At 34.7% G+C, this 19,319-nt stretch overlaps 1 protein-coding gene across 4 annotated transcripts in view; it reads left to right on the top strand.

Moving 5' to 3' along the window:
• The window catches only part of LOC127481902 (dystrophin), a 481,077-nt gene that overhangs the window by 374,540 nt on the left and 87,218 nt on the right, over positions 1–19,319 (top strand). For all 4 annotated transcript variants that reach the window (XM_051811717.1, XM_051811718.1, XM_051811719.1 and 1 more), the window contains 2 exons: positions 2,164–2,339; positions 11,658–11,781. In XM_051811717.1, coding sequence (XP_051667677.1) covers positions 2,164–2,339; positions 11,658–11,781 — 300 coding nt within the window. The remainder of the gene's footprint in view (positions 1–2,163; positions 2,340–11,657; positions 11,782–19,319) is intronic.

Below are 19,319 nucleotides of genomic sequence, written 5' to 3'. Positions count from 1 at the left end.
CACCTTCTTCACTGGAAACTGTGCCCTGGTATTGACTGGCAAATGAAAACATGGCAGGGTGCGACCTTGCCAGGTGTCATAAGCAGCTTATCATTGATTTTTAGATAAAACTGAGTGTAATACGTGTTTTATGAGAAGAGGAAAGAGAGACTGTACCCAAAACTTTTTGTTCTAAGGTGCAGAGTCAGGGAAAGATGACATCAGCTGCTATCCTCAAATTTCACAGAATGCTAGACATCAGAAACTTTAACTTGCTTTTCCTGCTGCACTCTAATTAATTAAAAATAAATTGAAAAGAATGCTGTGTGAGGTTTCAAGAAAACTATAAGGAAATGTTTACTTAATGTTACTGTGATTTCTGTAGGAAAAAAATGAAAATCAGTACATCTTGTTGAGGGAACTAAAACAAGAGCACTAATACATAATATCGTAGTGATTAAAAAGTCAACTGGGTGTTTTTCTCTTCCAAAGAATTTGGTAGTTCATACATTAGCTAAATCCCTGCAGGTCACAAGCAGCTTGCTTCAATTGACATAATTAATCCAGAGATTTAAAAAAAAAAAATCTGCTCTGAATCTCAATTTTCTAGTCTTCTGAGTAGTCCATATTCTGCTCTAAAACCTAGACAGCTGGTAATTCCTAGAGGTGGAAGCATAGCATTGAGTTAACTGCTCTAAGTAAGAAGTAGCACCACAAGTACAATGGAAGTGGACTTCCCTACTCCTCATTTCCACTGGAAGACTGGAGAAAGAACAGGAAGACTTTTGTGTAGAAGACGTGAAGGACTCAGCAAAGTTGGCAGGAATTTGGGGGTTTTTTACTTGTTTTTTAGCTTTACTGATGTTGCCTGCTCTGAAGAGGCTGCTTCTATCAGTATTTCCCTTTCCTTGTCATTCTACTTTTTTTTTTCAATGAAAGAAGGCATTGTTATGAGCTATTTACCTAGTATGCCTCTTCTCCATTGTTTATAGAAACAATACTGTCTCAATAACTAAGGTGACTCAGTTTTCTTACTGAGTTTCTGATGCAAGAACTAATAGATAATTTATGTATGTGTTTATAGTTTCATGGAATTTTAGATACTGCCATTTCTGTTGTTGAATTGGGAAGTCTAATTCTCACGTATCGGCAGTAAACAAAGAAGCAGGGTTTTTCTGGTGCACAACCTTTTATGCTCCTGGTATAACTTCTTCCTTTTATTTTCCATTTCACTGCCCTTAAACTGAGGTGGCCATTGGAGCTGTAACTAGAACATTTTGACAAATGAGCCATCATCTGACAGAACTAGAAAAAGAAGTGACCTATTTCTCATGAGTTAAGGGATTTAAGAACAGCTGCCCACGTTTAAGTCACAAGTTTCTAGTTTGGTGTTATATGGAAAGATGTATAAATGGGCAGTACATGTACAACCAGTGTCTTTCAAACAAATATGAGCAAAAAATATTCCTCATCTTTTTTTTTTTTTTTTTCAGTGCAGGTCAGCTATATAAAGAGGTTTTTTTCATATTACTGGGCAAAGCTAAATGCATCAGATTGATAGTGTTTACGGAGTTACATATTATATGTATTAGTATCTGGTATGACCCCCTAACATTGCTTTTAATTATGGAATAAAACTGCTGAAAATTAATTTGCTTTCTAGTGCATGTTTTCTAATTTAAGATTTCCTGACAGAAAGTTAACTGCCCTTTTATGCAAGTAGGTTATGATGAATTGCATTCTATTTCAAAATTTTTATAAACCATAATAATAATAATTGGTAATTTAGTGCCATTATCATGCCTTTATCACTTCTCAAGGAGCAAATTTTCAGAATGGGGGCAGGATAACATTTAGCAATAGTAACATTTTATATATATGCTATCATTCAATTCCATCACAAAACTGACCATTCATTTCTTCTCTTCATTCAGCACAGATTACAGGGAGACTTAATTTCATTAGAATCGTTCCTGATTTTGATATTGACTATTGCAGGCATCTTTTTCACATGGCATGAGTTGGATAAAACAATCTGCTTTGGGTTGCATATAATGTTTTTCTCTGAAGGTCAGCCTACGATCAGATGGGAGCAGTTCCTCATTATTTTCTATTGCTACTCCAAACAGTCTTTACTGAAGGCTTTCCAACAATGTGTGACCTGTGTTTTTATACTTTTCACAGATTTCGCAGGCTGTCACTACCACTCAGACATCAGTAACACAGACAACTGTAATGGAAACTGTAACTATGGTGACCACAAGAGAACAAATCCTGGTTAAGCATGCTAAAGAGGAACTCCCACCACCTCCACCCCACAAAAAAAGGCAACTCCTTGTGGATTCAGAAATTAGGAAGAGGTGAGAATCATCAAGAGACAGAGAGAGAATACTGGTAGAGTCTGGATGAAAACGCAAATACAGTCATTTGACTGCAGTAGTTGGCTGTATACTTTTTTTAGCTTAAAATTATATTTCCATTCTCTTTATTAAGGTACAAACTGATTATTATAATTCTTTACTCAGTATGAGTTATGGATTATATTGTGCTTCTATTCCAACTATTTAGCAGTACAGAATATTAACAATTACATCAATACCATTGCATAGTAATTATAGTCAGTTGAAGTCCTTATGTATGGCATCATGGGGGTCCCACTTGACTATAGCCTTGAAACTTGATGGGCAAGAAGCATTCTGTTAATTCTTAGCTTTTTACATTCTTTAAGAAGAATTGTTAGAATACTTATAGTGCAGATATTGTCTAGTTTCTAAAGTTCATGTATTTTTTTATGCTTGTGGGTCAGCAGCAGAAATAACAGTTCTGCAGAGGTAGTTAATATTTGGTGAAATGTGCATTACCATTATTTTTTCCTGTGTAACTCAAGTACAAGTGACAAGGGATTTTCGACTGATGTTAAACATTGGTTGAAGTCATGAGAAAAAATTTTAATGTGTTTAAGTAGAATTGGCTCATAGTTTCTAAATGAGGTTTCTTAATAAGTTTCTAAATGAGTTGCTAAGAAACTAGACTTCAAACGTTCACTGTAATGTTTGTTTGGGAAATATTTTTTGATATCCAAATAAACATGAATTCCAAGGTAACAGATTTAAGTCCTGAAAGTGACCTGAAACTGCATTGAGTGTCTCATTTCTATAGAAAATACCTTTGTTTGTTCAATGTGTTTACAAGGATAAGGTATTTTCTTGTAAAATAGTATTTAACTAATTAAGAAGAATGAAATATACCAAGAACAGGAGAAATCTTTTTTTTTTAATTGAAGAATTATATAATTGAAAAAAATAGGTACTTGCTTACACATAAGCATCTGAAATGGGATTTATCTCTTTGATCATTCTGAAAGTAAGGTTTCTAGTTGAGCTTCGTTATTTAAGAAGGCTGTATATGTGATGTAAGAAGAGTGATTCACCCCTCTGTGTTAAACTGGATAAGTATTACTATGGAAAGTGCTTATCCTAAATAAGTAACTTCACTAGCTTAACTTGAATGACTTGCATCTATCTCCAGAGTCCTAGTTTGGAATCTGTTTTTCCCATATCCCAGGTTACTATTCAATGGTAGTGAGAGTTGTATTTTGCTAATATGTTCCCAAGAACTCAAAATAATGCACAGTGATGACTATCAGCAGACTTGCAGTTCTTGAATGTTTTCAAGGAATTCTTAGATGACATTGCTGTTACTTAACAGAAATTATAAGCATTAGCCCTCCTGTTAATATTTCAGTGGTAATGTGCAAAGATCTGAACCGGGATCGAGGCCGTGTTGGCTTTTATGCAAGAGTAAACCTTTATTATAGCATGATCCCTACCATGAAAATATTGATGTTTTTTATTTTGAAATTGAAAAGTTAAGAATGAAAATTTTCCTGCAGTTTTGAAGTATTTCAATAATTGTTATTTTAAAACATTTCACTTTTTCTTTTTCCAAATGGAATGTTCTTGGAATGATCTTACTTGATAAGGAAGTAAAAAAGACTACTGTTATAAAGGAAAGCATTATCTTAGTTAAAACTAGATGAAGTAGAATGATTTATTTAAGCCTGTATTATTCAATTCTGTGAGAAAATTTTTGCTATATGTAGTTTATTATGAAGTCAGAAACCAATTTGCAGTAGAAATTCCTTTCTCAGCTCAAGTATATGTAATGTTAGCATACGTTTTCCTTCTTGATCATTTTATTTTGATTTACCTTAATACTGAAAATAAAATAAGCATGATACAGAAGACTACGGACTTCATAATCTTCATGCAAACAAACTACCAGAGGGCAAAAAGTAGCCGGATTATGGGAATTGTTTATGTTCTGAAATCCCTTTTTTTATATAAACTGAGAATTATAAATTCTTCAAGTGTTTTAGCTGTTGTCTCTTTAAGGCACTGCAAATAGCAATGTTGTATGTAAATTTGATTGATCCTTGTACAGAAAATAGGACATATTATCAAATTTGAGACTGTGATTGCTTGTAGATATATCATTGGCAGATCTTCTACCAAATTTAAAGAGTATTATTTTTTTTTTACCATGCATACTAGGTTTTGACAGATTTTGATTTATTTTAATGATATCTAAGAGATAGACATTCACCATGTAATTTCTGTTTAATTTTTGTATAAGAGCCAAGATGGAAAAACCTTTAGTTCTCAGTCTTTGTCTAGGATGACTTTAGATAATTGAGTAAGTTGTGGTTTCTTTTATATATTTAAAATCAGAGTCCTTTTCATTGCTGCACAGGTTAGATTTTTATTTTAATCTGACAGGAAAGAAATCTGAATTGTAGAATGAAGAAGGGATTTAATTGTTTGATACACTTTAATATGGTCTTACTATTGTTTCTTGTGCAGAAGTTACTGGATTTAACAATGCAATTGTACCAGCACATGAGAACTAGTTCAATGTGACTGTTATACCTCTGAGTAGACCTACATTATGGTAATATGCAAAGTAAGCAATGTTACAGATGTCCAGAGCTGGGCAGCAGGTTGAATGATGGTTATGTTATCTGAAGGCAGGATTTCATCTTTTTGGCATTTCTGACTGAACAGACCAAAAAGGAAAAAACAGCAACTTATGGACCTTTCTTCTCTAGAAAGTCCAATTTAAAATACAGCTTAAAATAACAATTTTTGTTACTGTTTTTTAATTAATATGTAAAAATGCAGTCTTGGAATCGAACACGTTTTACAGTATGGTGTTGTCTTTCTCAAAGACAAGAAAAAGTAAATCGATACTAAGTATAAACATAATAATGGGAGAAGAAAACTCATCTTAAAATTTGGGTGCTCAGCTAAAATATCTGTGCTCATTGGTGACTAGACACCTTTTCGATCAATACTTTTTTTTACTTGGAGAATCTCATGGTTCTATTCCCAAACAGACAGTCATTTATTTTGTTAATCCATTGTTGGTCACAAGATCTTTCAAGGGTTTTTGTATGTATTTAGTTGTAGCTTCACCCAAGGGCAAGCAAAGCCCATAGTACTGCACACCTTTTGATTTTTTAAATAAACAAGAGGATGGAGTTTCTCAAGCTACCTCTCCTACATTGTTCTATACTGTGTGTGTGTTTACATTCAAAATTTTCTCTGAGCACTTAATGACTAATACTTGATGTTTATGTACTGTTTAGCTTTTGTTTGACAAAAAAAAAAAACCCTAGCAATTATCAAAGGCTTGTCAGAGACTTCTGAAGGTGAATAAACAGATTGTGTTGGCTACTTTCTGCTGTCACACTACAACACCCTTTAGGGTGTTTTTGGGCCTGGGAGGGAAAGACACATTGGGGCTTTTTTGAGATAGTCAATAATGCTTCAGGTTTCCTCAGCTTCTTTCATCTGTCCTCAAGCTTTAGTCAGCATTGTTGCTGTAAAAGAGTATGCCTGAAATAAATGCATCATCAATTGCCACATGTTTTGAAAGATTTGTGCTCTAGATTTTCTTCTCTGTGAAATACATATTTTGGAAATTCTAGAAACCTCTTCAAGGAGGAAGAAAGAGTAGTTTGGCCACTCTGTGAATATTGAGTTAATGTAAGAGTATGGTCTCCAACTTCCAAACTGAGGAGTAAAAAAAACGAATGGCTAAGATTGAAGCATCAAACTTTGTAGAAAGCTTTTTACTTTTATGTTTGCAAGTACTTTGGCAGGATTGAAAGTATGAGAATCTCCATTTATACTGAAGAAATTGAGGAGAAGCAATTTGACTCGTAGACCAACAGCATACATGGGACCGAATGTCACATTTCCATTGCTCCAATTCACTGTGACATGAATGCATGGGAAAGTAGCTGTTGATTCTTCTTGCCTCCTAAAACAACTTTTTACCGTAAGTGGTGGAGAGCGTAGATAAGAAGCAGATTACATTTTTTTAACTCTGCCTTTGCCCTCCCCAGAAAATCTAAAACTACCTCAAAAGTAATGCTTCAAAATGTCATAGTAATTCAGGCACATGCTAAGTTCTGTTACTAGGCAAAGAAAAACTCCTTTTCCCAAAAGAATCAATTTGAAACTGAGACAGATAAAATACTTGGAGCTGTATATTAAAATCTTGAAAGTATATATTAGGCATTAGGACTAGAGATAAATGTAACACCACTGAAGTTATAGAATGAAGAAAGAATGTAAATAGGAGAAAGGATTGCAAGGTGTAACATTCCTTTTCACGGTATTTACATATTTTGGGAAAAAACAGGTTAGTTGTGTATCGTAGCAAAATCTGAAAATTGTTCATTTTAAGTTTTTAAACAGCAAACATGTTAGAGATGCTTAACATTTAATTTAAGCATATTTGTACTATTAATGTGCTTGAATAATGTCCAAAGATACTTTTCTTAGCCATTTAGTAAATAACTTTGTACATGCTTCCTAATGTTTCCAAGGAAAGTCTATTTGTTATAATATTATTCTGGGTGTAATGTTAATCTGAAGATTTGAAAGAGACTTGATGCCCTTTGAAGAGGAAGGCATCTTAAAATAAGATAGTTGCTCCATCTAGTGGTTTTTTTATTTAACAAGTGTTAAAACAATTTTTTGAAAAGACAAAAGCCTTCATTTCTTTACAAATTATTATATTTGAGATTATAGGATATTTTCATTTCTTAGAAAAGTTTGGATTTTTGTAGAAAAATGTATCAAAGGAAAAATTATGATGACATAAATATTTTCATTTGGAGTGTAAGAAGTATGGGTATGTTGAGGTGTGTAACATGGACACTTTATAACCTCTTAATGCTCGTTAGTTTTAACCCTTTATCCTGTTTGTGAGGTGAGAAATAGCATAGTGATAAATACACTGAGAATTTGTATTCTTCACTTTTAGCATCTGAAATTACCTGTTATATTATAGGAGTGGTACCAGTGGGCTCTCACTGGAAGCCATGGACTTAAAACTATTTTCCACCTCTAGCCACTGGCTGTTTGCTGCAGGCAAATGGTTTTAATGAACACACTCTAAAACAACTTCTAGATTTTCATTTGCCTTGGCTGTATCTATCAGATTTTCTGCAAAGCGTTCCTTGTTACAGTTTAGGAATTACTGCTCTGGCTGGGGAAGGTACAGTACCCCAGTGGCAAGATGGATGGTCGGCTAAAGAAGGAAAAATATGAGACTAACAAGATGGTACTACTGAAGTTTCTGTTGGAGATTTACACTTGGGATCAATCTAGTATTTCCTTTCATGCCTTGGTGTGCATTACAGAAATGTGCTGGTCATAATGCTGGTGAGGCTAAACTGAATAGTATCACAACTGTAAAAGGAGTTTAAGAGTATCATTCCAAAAGGAAATAAAATTATTTGACAACTGAACTAAATAAAGTAGAAAGGTAAAAATATTTGTTAGGATTAATCAGCTGTTGAATTAGGAGATAAGAACAAGTCTGTTTATCAGCTAATGGTTCATCAGCTACAAATACAGAGGAGGAAGACAGACAGTAGGGACTTAGTTTATTTCAGAGTAATTCTGCCAATGGGCATCGTATACTGCAGAGTTGTTCTTTGATATGTTCTAGGCAGTGAGGAGCTACAAGCTGAGAAAGACCTCTGGTGAGCTGGGCATTTCAGTCCAGACATGGAAATGAAATAATTCAGTAATGTGGTGCTTGGATGAAAGTTGTATCGTTCCCTGCCAGCTCAATATGTAGGCAAATGGTCTTATGTCTGTCCAAGATACACAGTGGTGACAGGCCCAGTGTGATTTTGTTTGGGGAGGGAACTGAAAAAACAAATGAGTGAAGGAAATTGTGCCTGTTGAAAGAATAAAGTACTGAAACCACTGTAGCTGTAAAATAGTAGCAGTTTCAAGTCGAAAATTCATTCAGTTTAGAGGTAAGATTATACACCATGATGGCCACATGACAGCAATATACTTCATGCCTTGTGTTCCTGTGTGAACTTGTTCAACATTGAATTTGTTTGTGTAAGTATGCATCATCATCTTACTGTGGCAGTATATAAGAAAAGGCAGAAATTTAAATTTAAAATATACAATTGTCTTTCTCTAGATAATAGTGGCTGTAAGAACCACAATAGGCCTTTATAAGGTATATTGCAGAAACTAAAGGTTTAGAGTCAGTTGACCCTTTAAGTATTAATAAAAAATTACTTTTTTTTATTGTGAAATATAAACAAAGTAACTCTTGTTGTTACTTGGTGATTTCCAGAAGTTATTTGATTAGATAGGGAAATTCTATTAGGACTAGAGTGTCATACTCTGCTGGGTATTTGAGTTGGAGTCTCCTGCACAGAAAGAGAAAAATGTGAGGCAACTAAGTTGTGAAATGCCTCAAAGGTGAGGTTTATAATGTATTTAATACAGAAAAGGAAAGCCGCCAGAACAAGGAATTAATTTTGAACAAATACATGGTGATCTCAGTAAGAGAGTTTGGAATGGGAATCTGAAGTGGACATATGGCTTAGGATGATCCAGAAAATCAATTTGTGGGGGATTTCCATGAAAATTTGAACAGCGTGGACTAAAAATGTGAAGATGCTTTTTCAAACCTGCTCTGGAGTAAAAAGAGACTCTATTTGGACTCAGCTGACATGTACTGGCCTGTAAAGAGAGGGCAGTGGGACCAGTAAAAGGTAGTATCTCTCTGGTGGAACAGACATAGAAAAGACTAATAAGAAAACATCTTCCAAATCTATCTTCCATAGATTTATTTTTACAAATTCTACATGCATTAAACTTTGTTGGATCCGAAAGGTAATCTTGCATTTTTTTATGTCAAAAGTATTGTTGTACTTAGGAGATTTAAGTATTCTATTGATTCTTTTATACCAATCTAGAGCTAATATAATTTGTAATTGCAGCTGTCCTCAGAAATGAAATATGCAATTACTGTAGTGGAATGTTTGAATGCCATGTTCTACCTGTATTTCCTCCTTTTATACAAGCTGAACATGAGAGAATTTTTTTTTCCCCCAAGGTAATTGAAAAGCATCTTTATCTTAAGGATATTTATGTACTGCAAAATGCTACTTAGAAGACTTTTATGTATTTTAATTCTTTTCTGTCCCCTCTTTTTTACCCTTTTATTTGAGCTGTAGGCTTTGTTTGTGGAGTGATATTTATCTCCAGAAGAAACTCCAAGTGACAGAGCCATCCGTTATGTGAGATCAGCTCTGTCATATCAGAGAATCATATCACATTATTGAATGCTTTGGGTTGGAAGGGACATTAAAGATCTGTGTCTAATACTTATCACCATCTGATGGCTCAGTGGGCCATGAGATGTGTTCTTGATTATTTTGTTGTACTGTCAAAACTGTCCCAAATGCTCCCATTTCTCTTCCAAGGAAGGTGTTGCAGAGACAAGAGCTAAGTCCTTTTATTTAAGAAATGATCACTGGTAAATATTTTGCTCTGCCAGTTTCCATCCTATACTGGGGTAATACCAGGCTAATTTTCAGGGAGATGGTCTCACCAGTCCTACTTACCTGCAGTTTCAGAATGGAGCAAATACTAGAAGTCATGCAATTTTACCTGTAATCAAGGGAGTTTCATACTGAGGGACTGAAAAACTTGTCTTCATTGTTATCAGACTTCTAGGGTTTTGTGATCCTCAAATACACAGTTATAATTTACGTAACATTATGTTTCAAGAATTACAGTTGATTTAATGATCAGAAATAGAGCTGAGGTAGGAAACCCTTAACTGGGAGTGTAGTTTGAGTTCAGGAATTAGAATCTGTTACCAACACAGAGATTCCTTGAACCATCTGGGAATTTTGTCTCCTGCCTCTGAACTTGTAGTACTTTATAAAAATGAAGATTTCTGCACCTTCCATGACTTCACAGTCACATTTTTTCTCCTTTGATGAGCGTTCAAATAGTATTATCAGGAATTGTTTTATCAAAATTATTCCTAGGAGTTTATAATTTGAATATAGGATGTTGGACTGGGATTAAGACACTGTGTGATTCTTCTTTCTTTTGCTTTCATTATTTATGAATAAAAAAATCACAGTGCAGAAGGAAAAAAGGAAGGCATAAATATTAGATAAAGCATGGAACTGTTTCTCATATTCAGTTTTCATTTCAGTATATGTAGAATTCTGTATCACCTGATTTTACCTTACATACTTACATTTTAGATCTTGTATAAATGGAGTATATTTTTATAAAATAATTAAATCCTCTAAGGGTATAATTGTTCAAGTTACTGTTGTTAGTAGTTTTTCAATTGTATGCAAATGATACAACCTATAGTCACAAAGCAAGCTAAAGACACAGCTAGGATTTTTTTTTCCCCTAAGGTCTTTCTGTTCCATTGCGTTCTCTATATTGCCGCAGAAGGAAAATCAGCTGCAGATATAAATATTAAAACATATAGTTCAATAAAGAAATGCAATCAAGCAGACAGTGTGGCACAACTGAAAAAAAATATTGTCTGAAGCTTCTTGTTTTAAAAACTGCAATAGATACTGAATCACCATTTGAATTTTGTATACATCAGTAATTTAAATATCTGCATTTTGACACATTATCTTGTTAACAAAAATTAAGATCAGTTTTAAAGGGGTTGATGAAAGAATCTAGACTGTAATAAAGTGGACTGTAGAGTAAAAACTAAAGTATGTGCAGAGAATTGGGGATCTTAATTTCAATTTAAAAAACTTTAGCTGTAGGAAAATTATACTTTACTGTTTATTAGTGATTACATTCTACAACAAATTTGATTTAACCAGAAGAGAGTCCTTTCTTATAATCAAATATTCTGCTTGAATGTCCTCATAATATCCTCAGCACAAGCTGGGACAGAAATCTCACAGGTTTGAAGGCTGCATTTAGTCAGCCAGATAGGCCTTACATCCTCAGCTAAGCCGACAGGACTTGTGGTACTCTGAGAGACATTTGTTTCATGTCTTCTAAAAACATCAGCTTGAAAAATTAGAATCCTTATTGTGAAAATTACTGCATCTGTTTGGCTGTCAAATCAGGGTCTTAAAAATGAAGAAGTATTGCTCTGCTCCTAAATTTTAGACTGAATAGTTTCATGAACTGTCTAATGACATATGGGGGTTTAAAACTGTCTTTTGCTGAGAGAAATTGCTGCTTATTCGTTTGTTTAAACAATGGGTTAAACATGTTTACTGTGAAATCCTGTTTTCGGAAACTCTGTGGAAATTAAATGTCTCCTTGCACTTTTCTGTCTTGTAGGTTTGACTCTGACACAACAGAGCTCCACAGCTGGATGACCCGCTCCGAAGCCGTGCTTCAGAGTCCCGAGTTTGCAATCTTTCGAAAAGAAGGCAATCTCTCAGATCTCAGAGAACGAGTCAATGTAGGAGAAAGTGCTTGTATATATATATACGTCTGTTAGTCTGTATTAGCTTGTCAAAGGGCTTTCAAAGTCCAAGTTTAAGTGGGTTCAAATGTAGACTGGCAAGCATTGATTGTCCAAGATAAATTTAGAACTGCTCGCTATTTCTGTGAATTTCAGGTTTTGGCACCAAAATTGCTACATAGGCTGTGTGAATACATAGATTATTTTTGTTGTTGTTCATACATATTCATATTTAATTAAGGTATTCTAGATTTATGAAAGTCTTAGGTAAAGTTAAATCAAAGCCTATATATCATTTTTTAAATATGCATCATCACTCTATACTAAGAACTTAATTAGACGTTACATATGCATAAATTGAAGAAGGTGAAAAGTGTCACTTTAGTGTATGCTAAAGAAAATCTATATCTATTCTCTTTTACAGTGCTGTAAAATATCTATGAAAATCACCAGCCTTCACAGGGTTTTTTTTGTTTTGGTTTGGTTTGGTTTTTTTTTTTACTCTATTGTAGTAACATGCCTGAATCAAAACCTGTTCTTGTCTACTTCTGCCAGAATTAATTGTTCTGCGCTGCTTAAGGAGTAGCTGTGCTTATGTATATGTGTTAAAGTCTGAATGACTGGATTTAGCCCTTGAAAACTAAACCGTTACAAATTTTCTTCCCTATTTATTTTTTGTAGATCAGTGAAAAAATGCCTATCTTTTCCAACTAAGAGAAAGGGGAATTCTTATTGATGATTAACTCTTATAGCAGCATAGTGTATTATGGAACTTCATTAAACCGTATGGTGATAAATACTCCTAGAACATCTACAGAAGGAATAAGTCACTGTATTGAAGTTGGGTTTGCTGCTGTTTTTTCTCATTGTCTGCTTGTCCATCATAAATCAGCTAAGATAAGATTAAGGAACATGGAACCTTGTGATTTTAAATACAAATTTTTAAAATTTCATGTTAAATCATAGTTTTCTTGAAACAATTTTAGTTGTTAATACTGTCATAATATTACTGCTGGAAAGTACTCATTAAAATTTAATATCCTGAATTTAGTTCATGCCACCACTTCATGTTACGTGAAATATACATAAATACATATATATATATGCAAAATGGATCAAATATACAGAGTAGATTTGATGGGTTTAAGTGCTTCCATACTGAGTTACTGGGATTCATCTAATATATAAATAGATATATAGTTAATTTTCTGAGTTCTTCAATCTTCATTGTAGGTTAAATTTAAAAAGAAAAAAAAGTGGAAAAAATAGAAACAGAATACTCACCTCCCTTTCATATATTCCCATCTTGAGGAATGTATAATTTTCAAGGATGGAAATTAGCTCATCTTGGCCTACGTATTACACTGGATACCTGCACTGTCAGGTTTCCCTAACCAACATGATGTTCCACCTTATATTGTCAGTTTCTAAGACTTTATAAAAGCATTAAAGGATCCAGGAGCCACGGTTCACCTTCCTCCTTCTATCCTTTCTTTGCTTCCAAGTAGGTGGTGATCACTGCAATTAAAGGGGTGGAGGTAGGTGAACCACAGCCCCTCCTTTGGTCCCAGCTGGAGTTGCCACTAGCTCTTGCTTCGCCTTTGCTGGTTCTGAGAGAGAACACTGGGGCTGGGAAGCCACTACCTACCACATTTGTTCAGGTCTCATTTCAGTTGGTGAAAACGTATATAAAACATATATAAAACTGGAGGAAGAGATGTGGTATTTGACCAGCACATGAGCATTGTAAGTTTGAATTCAAGACACTCAGAATAGCAGGAGATAGCAAAGATGTTCCTTTGACCTCTTTGGAAATTGAATAACCGAATTGTCAAGAGACCAATTTCCAGCTTCTTTTCAGTAAAGTGGTGCAGAAAAGGATCTGCTTTGTATCAGGAGCAGTCTGAGACAAACCAATAATTCTAAATAGATATAAGAAAAATCAATATGCATCCTTCATTACATTGAAGATATTTTTAAAGAACAAGACTGGTTTTAATTACAAAGGTGTCACTGCTTTTTAAATGAATATTTTTATTGAGAAAATCAAGTTACATTTAGAAGTTTTTAAGTATTCTAAGGGAGAAAACCTTCTCATTACATGTATTAATTTGATAGAGAGAACTCTGAAAGATGGCACTTGACAAATACTACATGGATTCTGTGTTGAATGGTTTTCAGTTAGTGGAAGTCTTTGTACATGTTTTTTTTAAAAAAAACTTTTAAAAACCAAGTTTTTATAACTGCCAGCTTTTAAAACTTATCCTGATTTGGCTTTTCCTGGTCTTTTCTCTGTATCTATCCCTAAAACTATAGCCAAAGCAGAAAGTACTGTTCAGTTCATTGATTTGAACAGTTCATTGATGCTTGCTAAAACTTTTCCTTTCAATTCCCTCGAAATGAGCTTCAAATCAGTGGAAAATAAGATACTGTGGGTTTTAACATATTATAATCACTAGTAAAGTTTAAGAAGCCATATAAAAAAAGATGAAATGCAAAAAAAGGAAAACATATGTGAGTGATAGTTGAAATAGATTTTATTGTGCTATTGTGCTGTTGTGCTTTAAACCCAGCTGGCAACTAAGCACCATTGCAGCTGCTTACTCACCTCCCCCCACCCACCCTGGTGGAATGGGAAGGAGAATCTAAAGTAAACCTTGCAGATTAAGACAAGACTGGTTTAATAATTGCAACGAAGTAAAATATAATTATATTAAACGATAATAATGATAATAAAAAGGGAATAAAAGGCAAAAAACAACTGGTGCACACAACACAATTACTCACCACCAGCTGACCAAAGCCAGACCCCATCCCTGAACTCAGATTGGCCCCCCTTCCAGGTAACTCCCGCAGTTTACACACTGAGCATGACATTCTATGGTGTGGAATACCCTTTTGGCCAATTTGGATCACCTGTCCTGGCTATGCCCCCTCCCAGCTTTTCTGGGTTTTTTTGTGTATCTCCTCACTGACAGAGCATGAGACAGACACAAGAGTTCTTGACTTAGGGCAAACAAAACTTAGCAAAGCCCAAAACATCAATGTTATCAATATTATTCTTATACTGAATCCAAAAGACAGCACTGTACCAGTTACTGAGAAGAAATTAACTCTATCCCAGCCAAAACCAGGACATGTAATGACATACACAGTCATACACCACTGTTGTACTCGTACGAGCATGCATGCCACCATGTGCAAATGCATGCAGAAGTCCCATTTTACCCTTACTGTCTTATTTAGGGTTTTTTCCCCATATGACAACATATACATTGGTGTAGCACAGAACACCTGTGCTTGGCTGGCGTCAGATCTACCATTTATTCCCTAACATAGCAAGTGCTGAGTCCTAGGCCCTTTTTATAATGACTTTCTTTCCTGCTGTTCTTTTGAGGAAAGGTTACTAGGATTTTTTTTTTCTTGTGGCAGCTTGCTCCTGCCCATTATTTTTCATGGATGAGGGGTCATTTCCACAAGATTTAGTGGAAGAGCATCTGCTGCTTGATGGAGGGACACAGACGTCAGAAATGAAAGCCACAAAGAAATCTCTTTTGCCATCACTGATGGTGCATCAAGTGCAAAAGCTTGCTCTCATCCCAGCTCAGAGAAGGCCTGGGGGAGACAGAGCCAAGAGCAGGCTGTATGAAATGTGATGACACTGTTTGCTAAGCCAGCTGCTCTTCATATCCTGGCAGGAAATTAGCCTTTGGCAGATCTATTATGTAGCTTGAATATATTAGACATGCGCAAAAGTCCATTCCTGTTTGAGAAGAAGAAAAATATTTATAGTCCTTCCCTACAACAGAGGCCCTCACCTTACCTGACCAGAGAGACTGGGATGCCATAGGAATAGAAGTTTCATTGTTGTGCAACCATACTACTCCTAAATAATGAAGACATCCAAACATTAATGCTGTAAAAATTGTTATGCTGCATCACATCATTAAAAGTTTACAGTTAGTATGTGTATTTTACTAAAAACAGACCTAACAATGACTCCGACCTTTTTTTGTTCTTCTTAAGCTTTCAGTATTGCAAATTCAAATATAGGAAGATTCAGGTGCAAAAAAATCACCCACAATTTTTGATAGAAAATCTTGCTTAATAAGTCAGATTTCAGATTATACAACAATAAACTGGAAATAAAACTCCTTGAAAGGAGTTTTGCTTAGCCAAGAAGCAGCACCTAGAATTTCAGAATCAAAGATAAACATATAAGGAACAGATGTAAGGGAAAATGTCAGATATTCCAGACAATTAAATTTGTTCTCTTGGCATTCTCAGTAACTCCATTCTCCTATGTTTGTTTTGTTTTAGTGACCTTTTTCAGACATGCTTTGTTGGGCCTGTATATTTGAGAGATGAATCACAGTCAGAGCTAGTGATGACAATGTTGCCCTCTCCTGCCCTCAGGGGTAACTGGTCACCATCACAGGAGGTCAGGGAGTACTACTACCTTACACCCTTTCACAGACCTCTAAAAATAGGATGTTGATGTGATACATGAATAACATCCAAATTTCTCCAACCAGCAGAATTTTCTAGGTTACAGTCATTAACTGCCAACTGAAGTCCCAAGGTCAAATAAAATGTTTAGTATTCTGAAAATAGCCTTTTTGCCTTTGGCTGGCATTTAGCTAAAGATGAATTTATAATGTCTTTCAATCAATTAAGACTAGGCTATAATACATTTGCACTGTTTGTTAGAAAGCAGTCCAAAAGAGAATTAATCCCTGCTTGGACAAAAGCCCATAAAGCCAACCTTTTACTCTCTTACTGGTGTCTTTTTTTTCTAAAAAATCTTTTACAGAAAACAAAAATAGTTAAAAAAGGAGGAAGTAAATATTTGGAAATACTTTGAAGTGGCTTTGCCACTAGAGTCAAAAGATGTCTATTACAGGTGTGTACAGAATCTAAGAGTTTCGAAACTTCGCAAACCTCTTCAAAATTTTCCCATTCCACTGGTGTCACGAGCGAACCTGAGCTGAGAGTATGGTTCCCTTCAGTAAAGCAAAAAATAAAGAAAATAGAGCCAAAGAGATATATGAGAGATGTTTCCAGTACTGCTCCCTTCATTTCTAGGCACTTTATTCAAGGTTATGGAAATCCTTCTTTAAAATCTTAAAAATCCAAGACACAGTTTGCAAGTTCAGCATAGAATGGCAACGTGTACAGACTGATATCAGGACTATGTGGTTAGTGCTGTAAGTAACTAGAGTGAATTTCCTCCCTTCTGCCAGGATCACATAATTTGTCTTTGTACAAGGAACAAGACAGGCTTTTCTCCTTTGGCTTGCACTGTGCTTTTTTGTGTGTAAGCAATTGTCTTCTTGTAACCGGTGCTGGACCTTCATTTTCATAATATATGCTAATTACATAAAAATGAATGGAGAAAAATAATTGACAGAAAGTTTAATATGTACCAAATTTTTTATGTTTATTTAAGGATTTCAAATATAGTGCTTATATTTTCTACCAGGACCTGGAAACTAATCTTTCAGGAGAGAGGTGGAGATTTCTCCACATTTTCCTGTGCATAAAGCATGTTACTGGGCCCTGAGGGGTTCACCTCCACAAGCTCTGATGTCATATCATTTTTATATGTTAAAAAGATAAGTTTTAGTATATTTTATGAGGAGTTTTTATGATTCATTTGTGCTCTCATGATAATTACACACCTGGCATTACAGACATTCTACAGAGTAGAATTTTTTCAATATATTTTAGTGTTTTATTGATTCATTTCAGTTCTTAGTAGTTATTCTCATGTTAATTATACCTGACGTTATAGACAGAGTAGTATTAATTAAGATTCTGTAAGAAACTTTGGATCTCTGCAGAGAATTAATAGACTTTAATTTGGAAAATATTTAAATTGTACAGTGAAATGGTACAAGATTTTATTGGCCTAAAAAAACTACAGATAATTAATATAATCATCTTTAACTTATTGGGATTAATATACATAATCTTTCAGTGATGATTTAGTGATGCATTAAAGATATGTTTATAAAATCCAAAATATTTTCATCCCGAATTATTCTCTTAGTAACCTTTCTTTATATATTTTATTTATTCAAAATTGTATTAGTGAAAGTGTTTAATAGAAGCTTCGAGGTAATGTTAGAAAGCCTGCTGTTTAACCATTTCTGTATGCACAAATGAATGTCAGTTATAGGTAGGCTGTGGAAAAGTGTTAATTTAAATGAAAATTTCTCTTTCAAGTTCTGAATGTCTCCTCACATACAGAAGTCATTCAGGGAGCTCTGTCTTATTGAACTGAAGATGTTTAAAGCATTACACTTTAAATATTACTATAAGAGAGTTTATGCAAAGGTGTTTATATTAATTCCGTAGGCATAACTATTTATTTGAAAAATAGTATTTTCAAGTGTAAGTGTATAAGGTTCCTTTACTAAAATCCTACATTCTTAGACACCTACTTCAGCTTTCTTTCCAGTTTAAGGAACCTTTTCCCCCGAAGAGTCCAGTCACCCAGCACATCCCTTTGTTGTGGGAATAAATAAGGTGTTCAGGAAGCCTAGTGGGTTCAGCCAGTCTGAGAAGCTGCATCCAGGACTGTTACCTTTCCATGTACACCATGTAGGACTTGTGGGGACGTAGGCTCTTGTATGTGTGTATCTGCTGCAGTAAAGTGAGGGACTCTCAATTTCTGGGAGACTGTGTTGGTCAGGATCTCTGGGAGGTATATAGTCTGTTTTATTTTTGGTATCAAATTTGACTGTGGCCCCATGCTGCTTCTTTGGGTTTCTGATTTAGAGCTTCTAAATTACACCTAAATTATGCTACTAAATTAGTTTAAAATCAATGAAGTGACTTCATGATGTTAATTACAAGACAGCATTGATGGACTGTCAGATCTAAAATGAGTTTACTTTCCACTAGTATTGCTACTAATGTAAAATGAAATTTAAACTTAGATTTCTTCTATATCATGTAATTTTAGCAGCTAGCTTTTACTAGGCCTTAACAGCTAGCCTGAGTGCTAGCCTGAACATAGGTGAGAAATTTTTGCATACAGAGAGGTGAATCAGGAGTATTGGCTACAATACGTAATGAGAAGCCTGAATTAAATCTGCAGTTAACTCTCTTACTCAATAACTCGTGGATGGATGTCTGCTGTATATGGTCTTATATACGTTAGATATCTATTTAGTAAGCATTTTACAGGGTCAGGGTTGTTTTTTTTCCAAACAAAGTAGTAACATGACACAATATCATACAATATCAAATTGTGTATGGGTTCAATACTGTAGTATGCTATGAATCCCTGTGATTTGGTTAGCATGCTCAATTTTGCTGTTAACATGAGAAATAAGCTACTCTATTCTTCCACAAGGAATTTCTATTGAATGAATATTTTCACTTTGAAATATTGGGCTTTGACTAGCTCTTAGGTTGTACTTCTTTTATTTGTCTGTAAAAACTGATGTGTTGTCAGCTCTGTTGTATTCTGACTCTCCATTTTTTGTATTTGACTCTGACTCCCTTCCTGGTTATATGTGGTACCT

The sequence above is a fragment of the Manacus candei genome, unplaced genomic scaffold (assembly GCF_025592945.1).
Source record: "Manacus candei isolate 608988 ecotype Guabito, Panama unplaced genomic scaffold, ASM2559294v1 h1tg000083l, whole genome shotgun sequence".
NCBI classification, from domain to species: Eukaryota; Metazoa; Chordata; class Aves; order Passeriformes; family Pipridae; genus Manacus; species Manacus candei.
The sequence above is the reverse complement of the archived record's forward strand: the minus strand, read 5'-3'. Positions and strand labels throughout refer to the sequence as shown.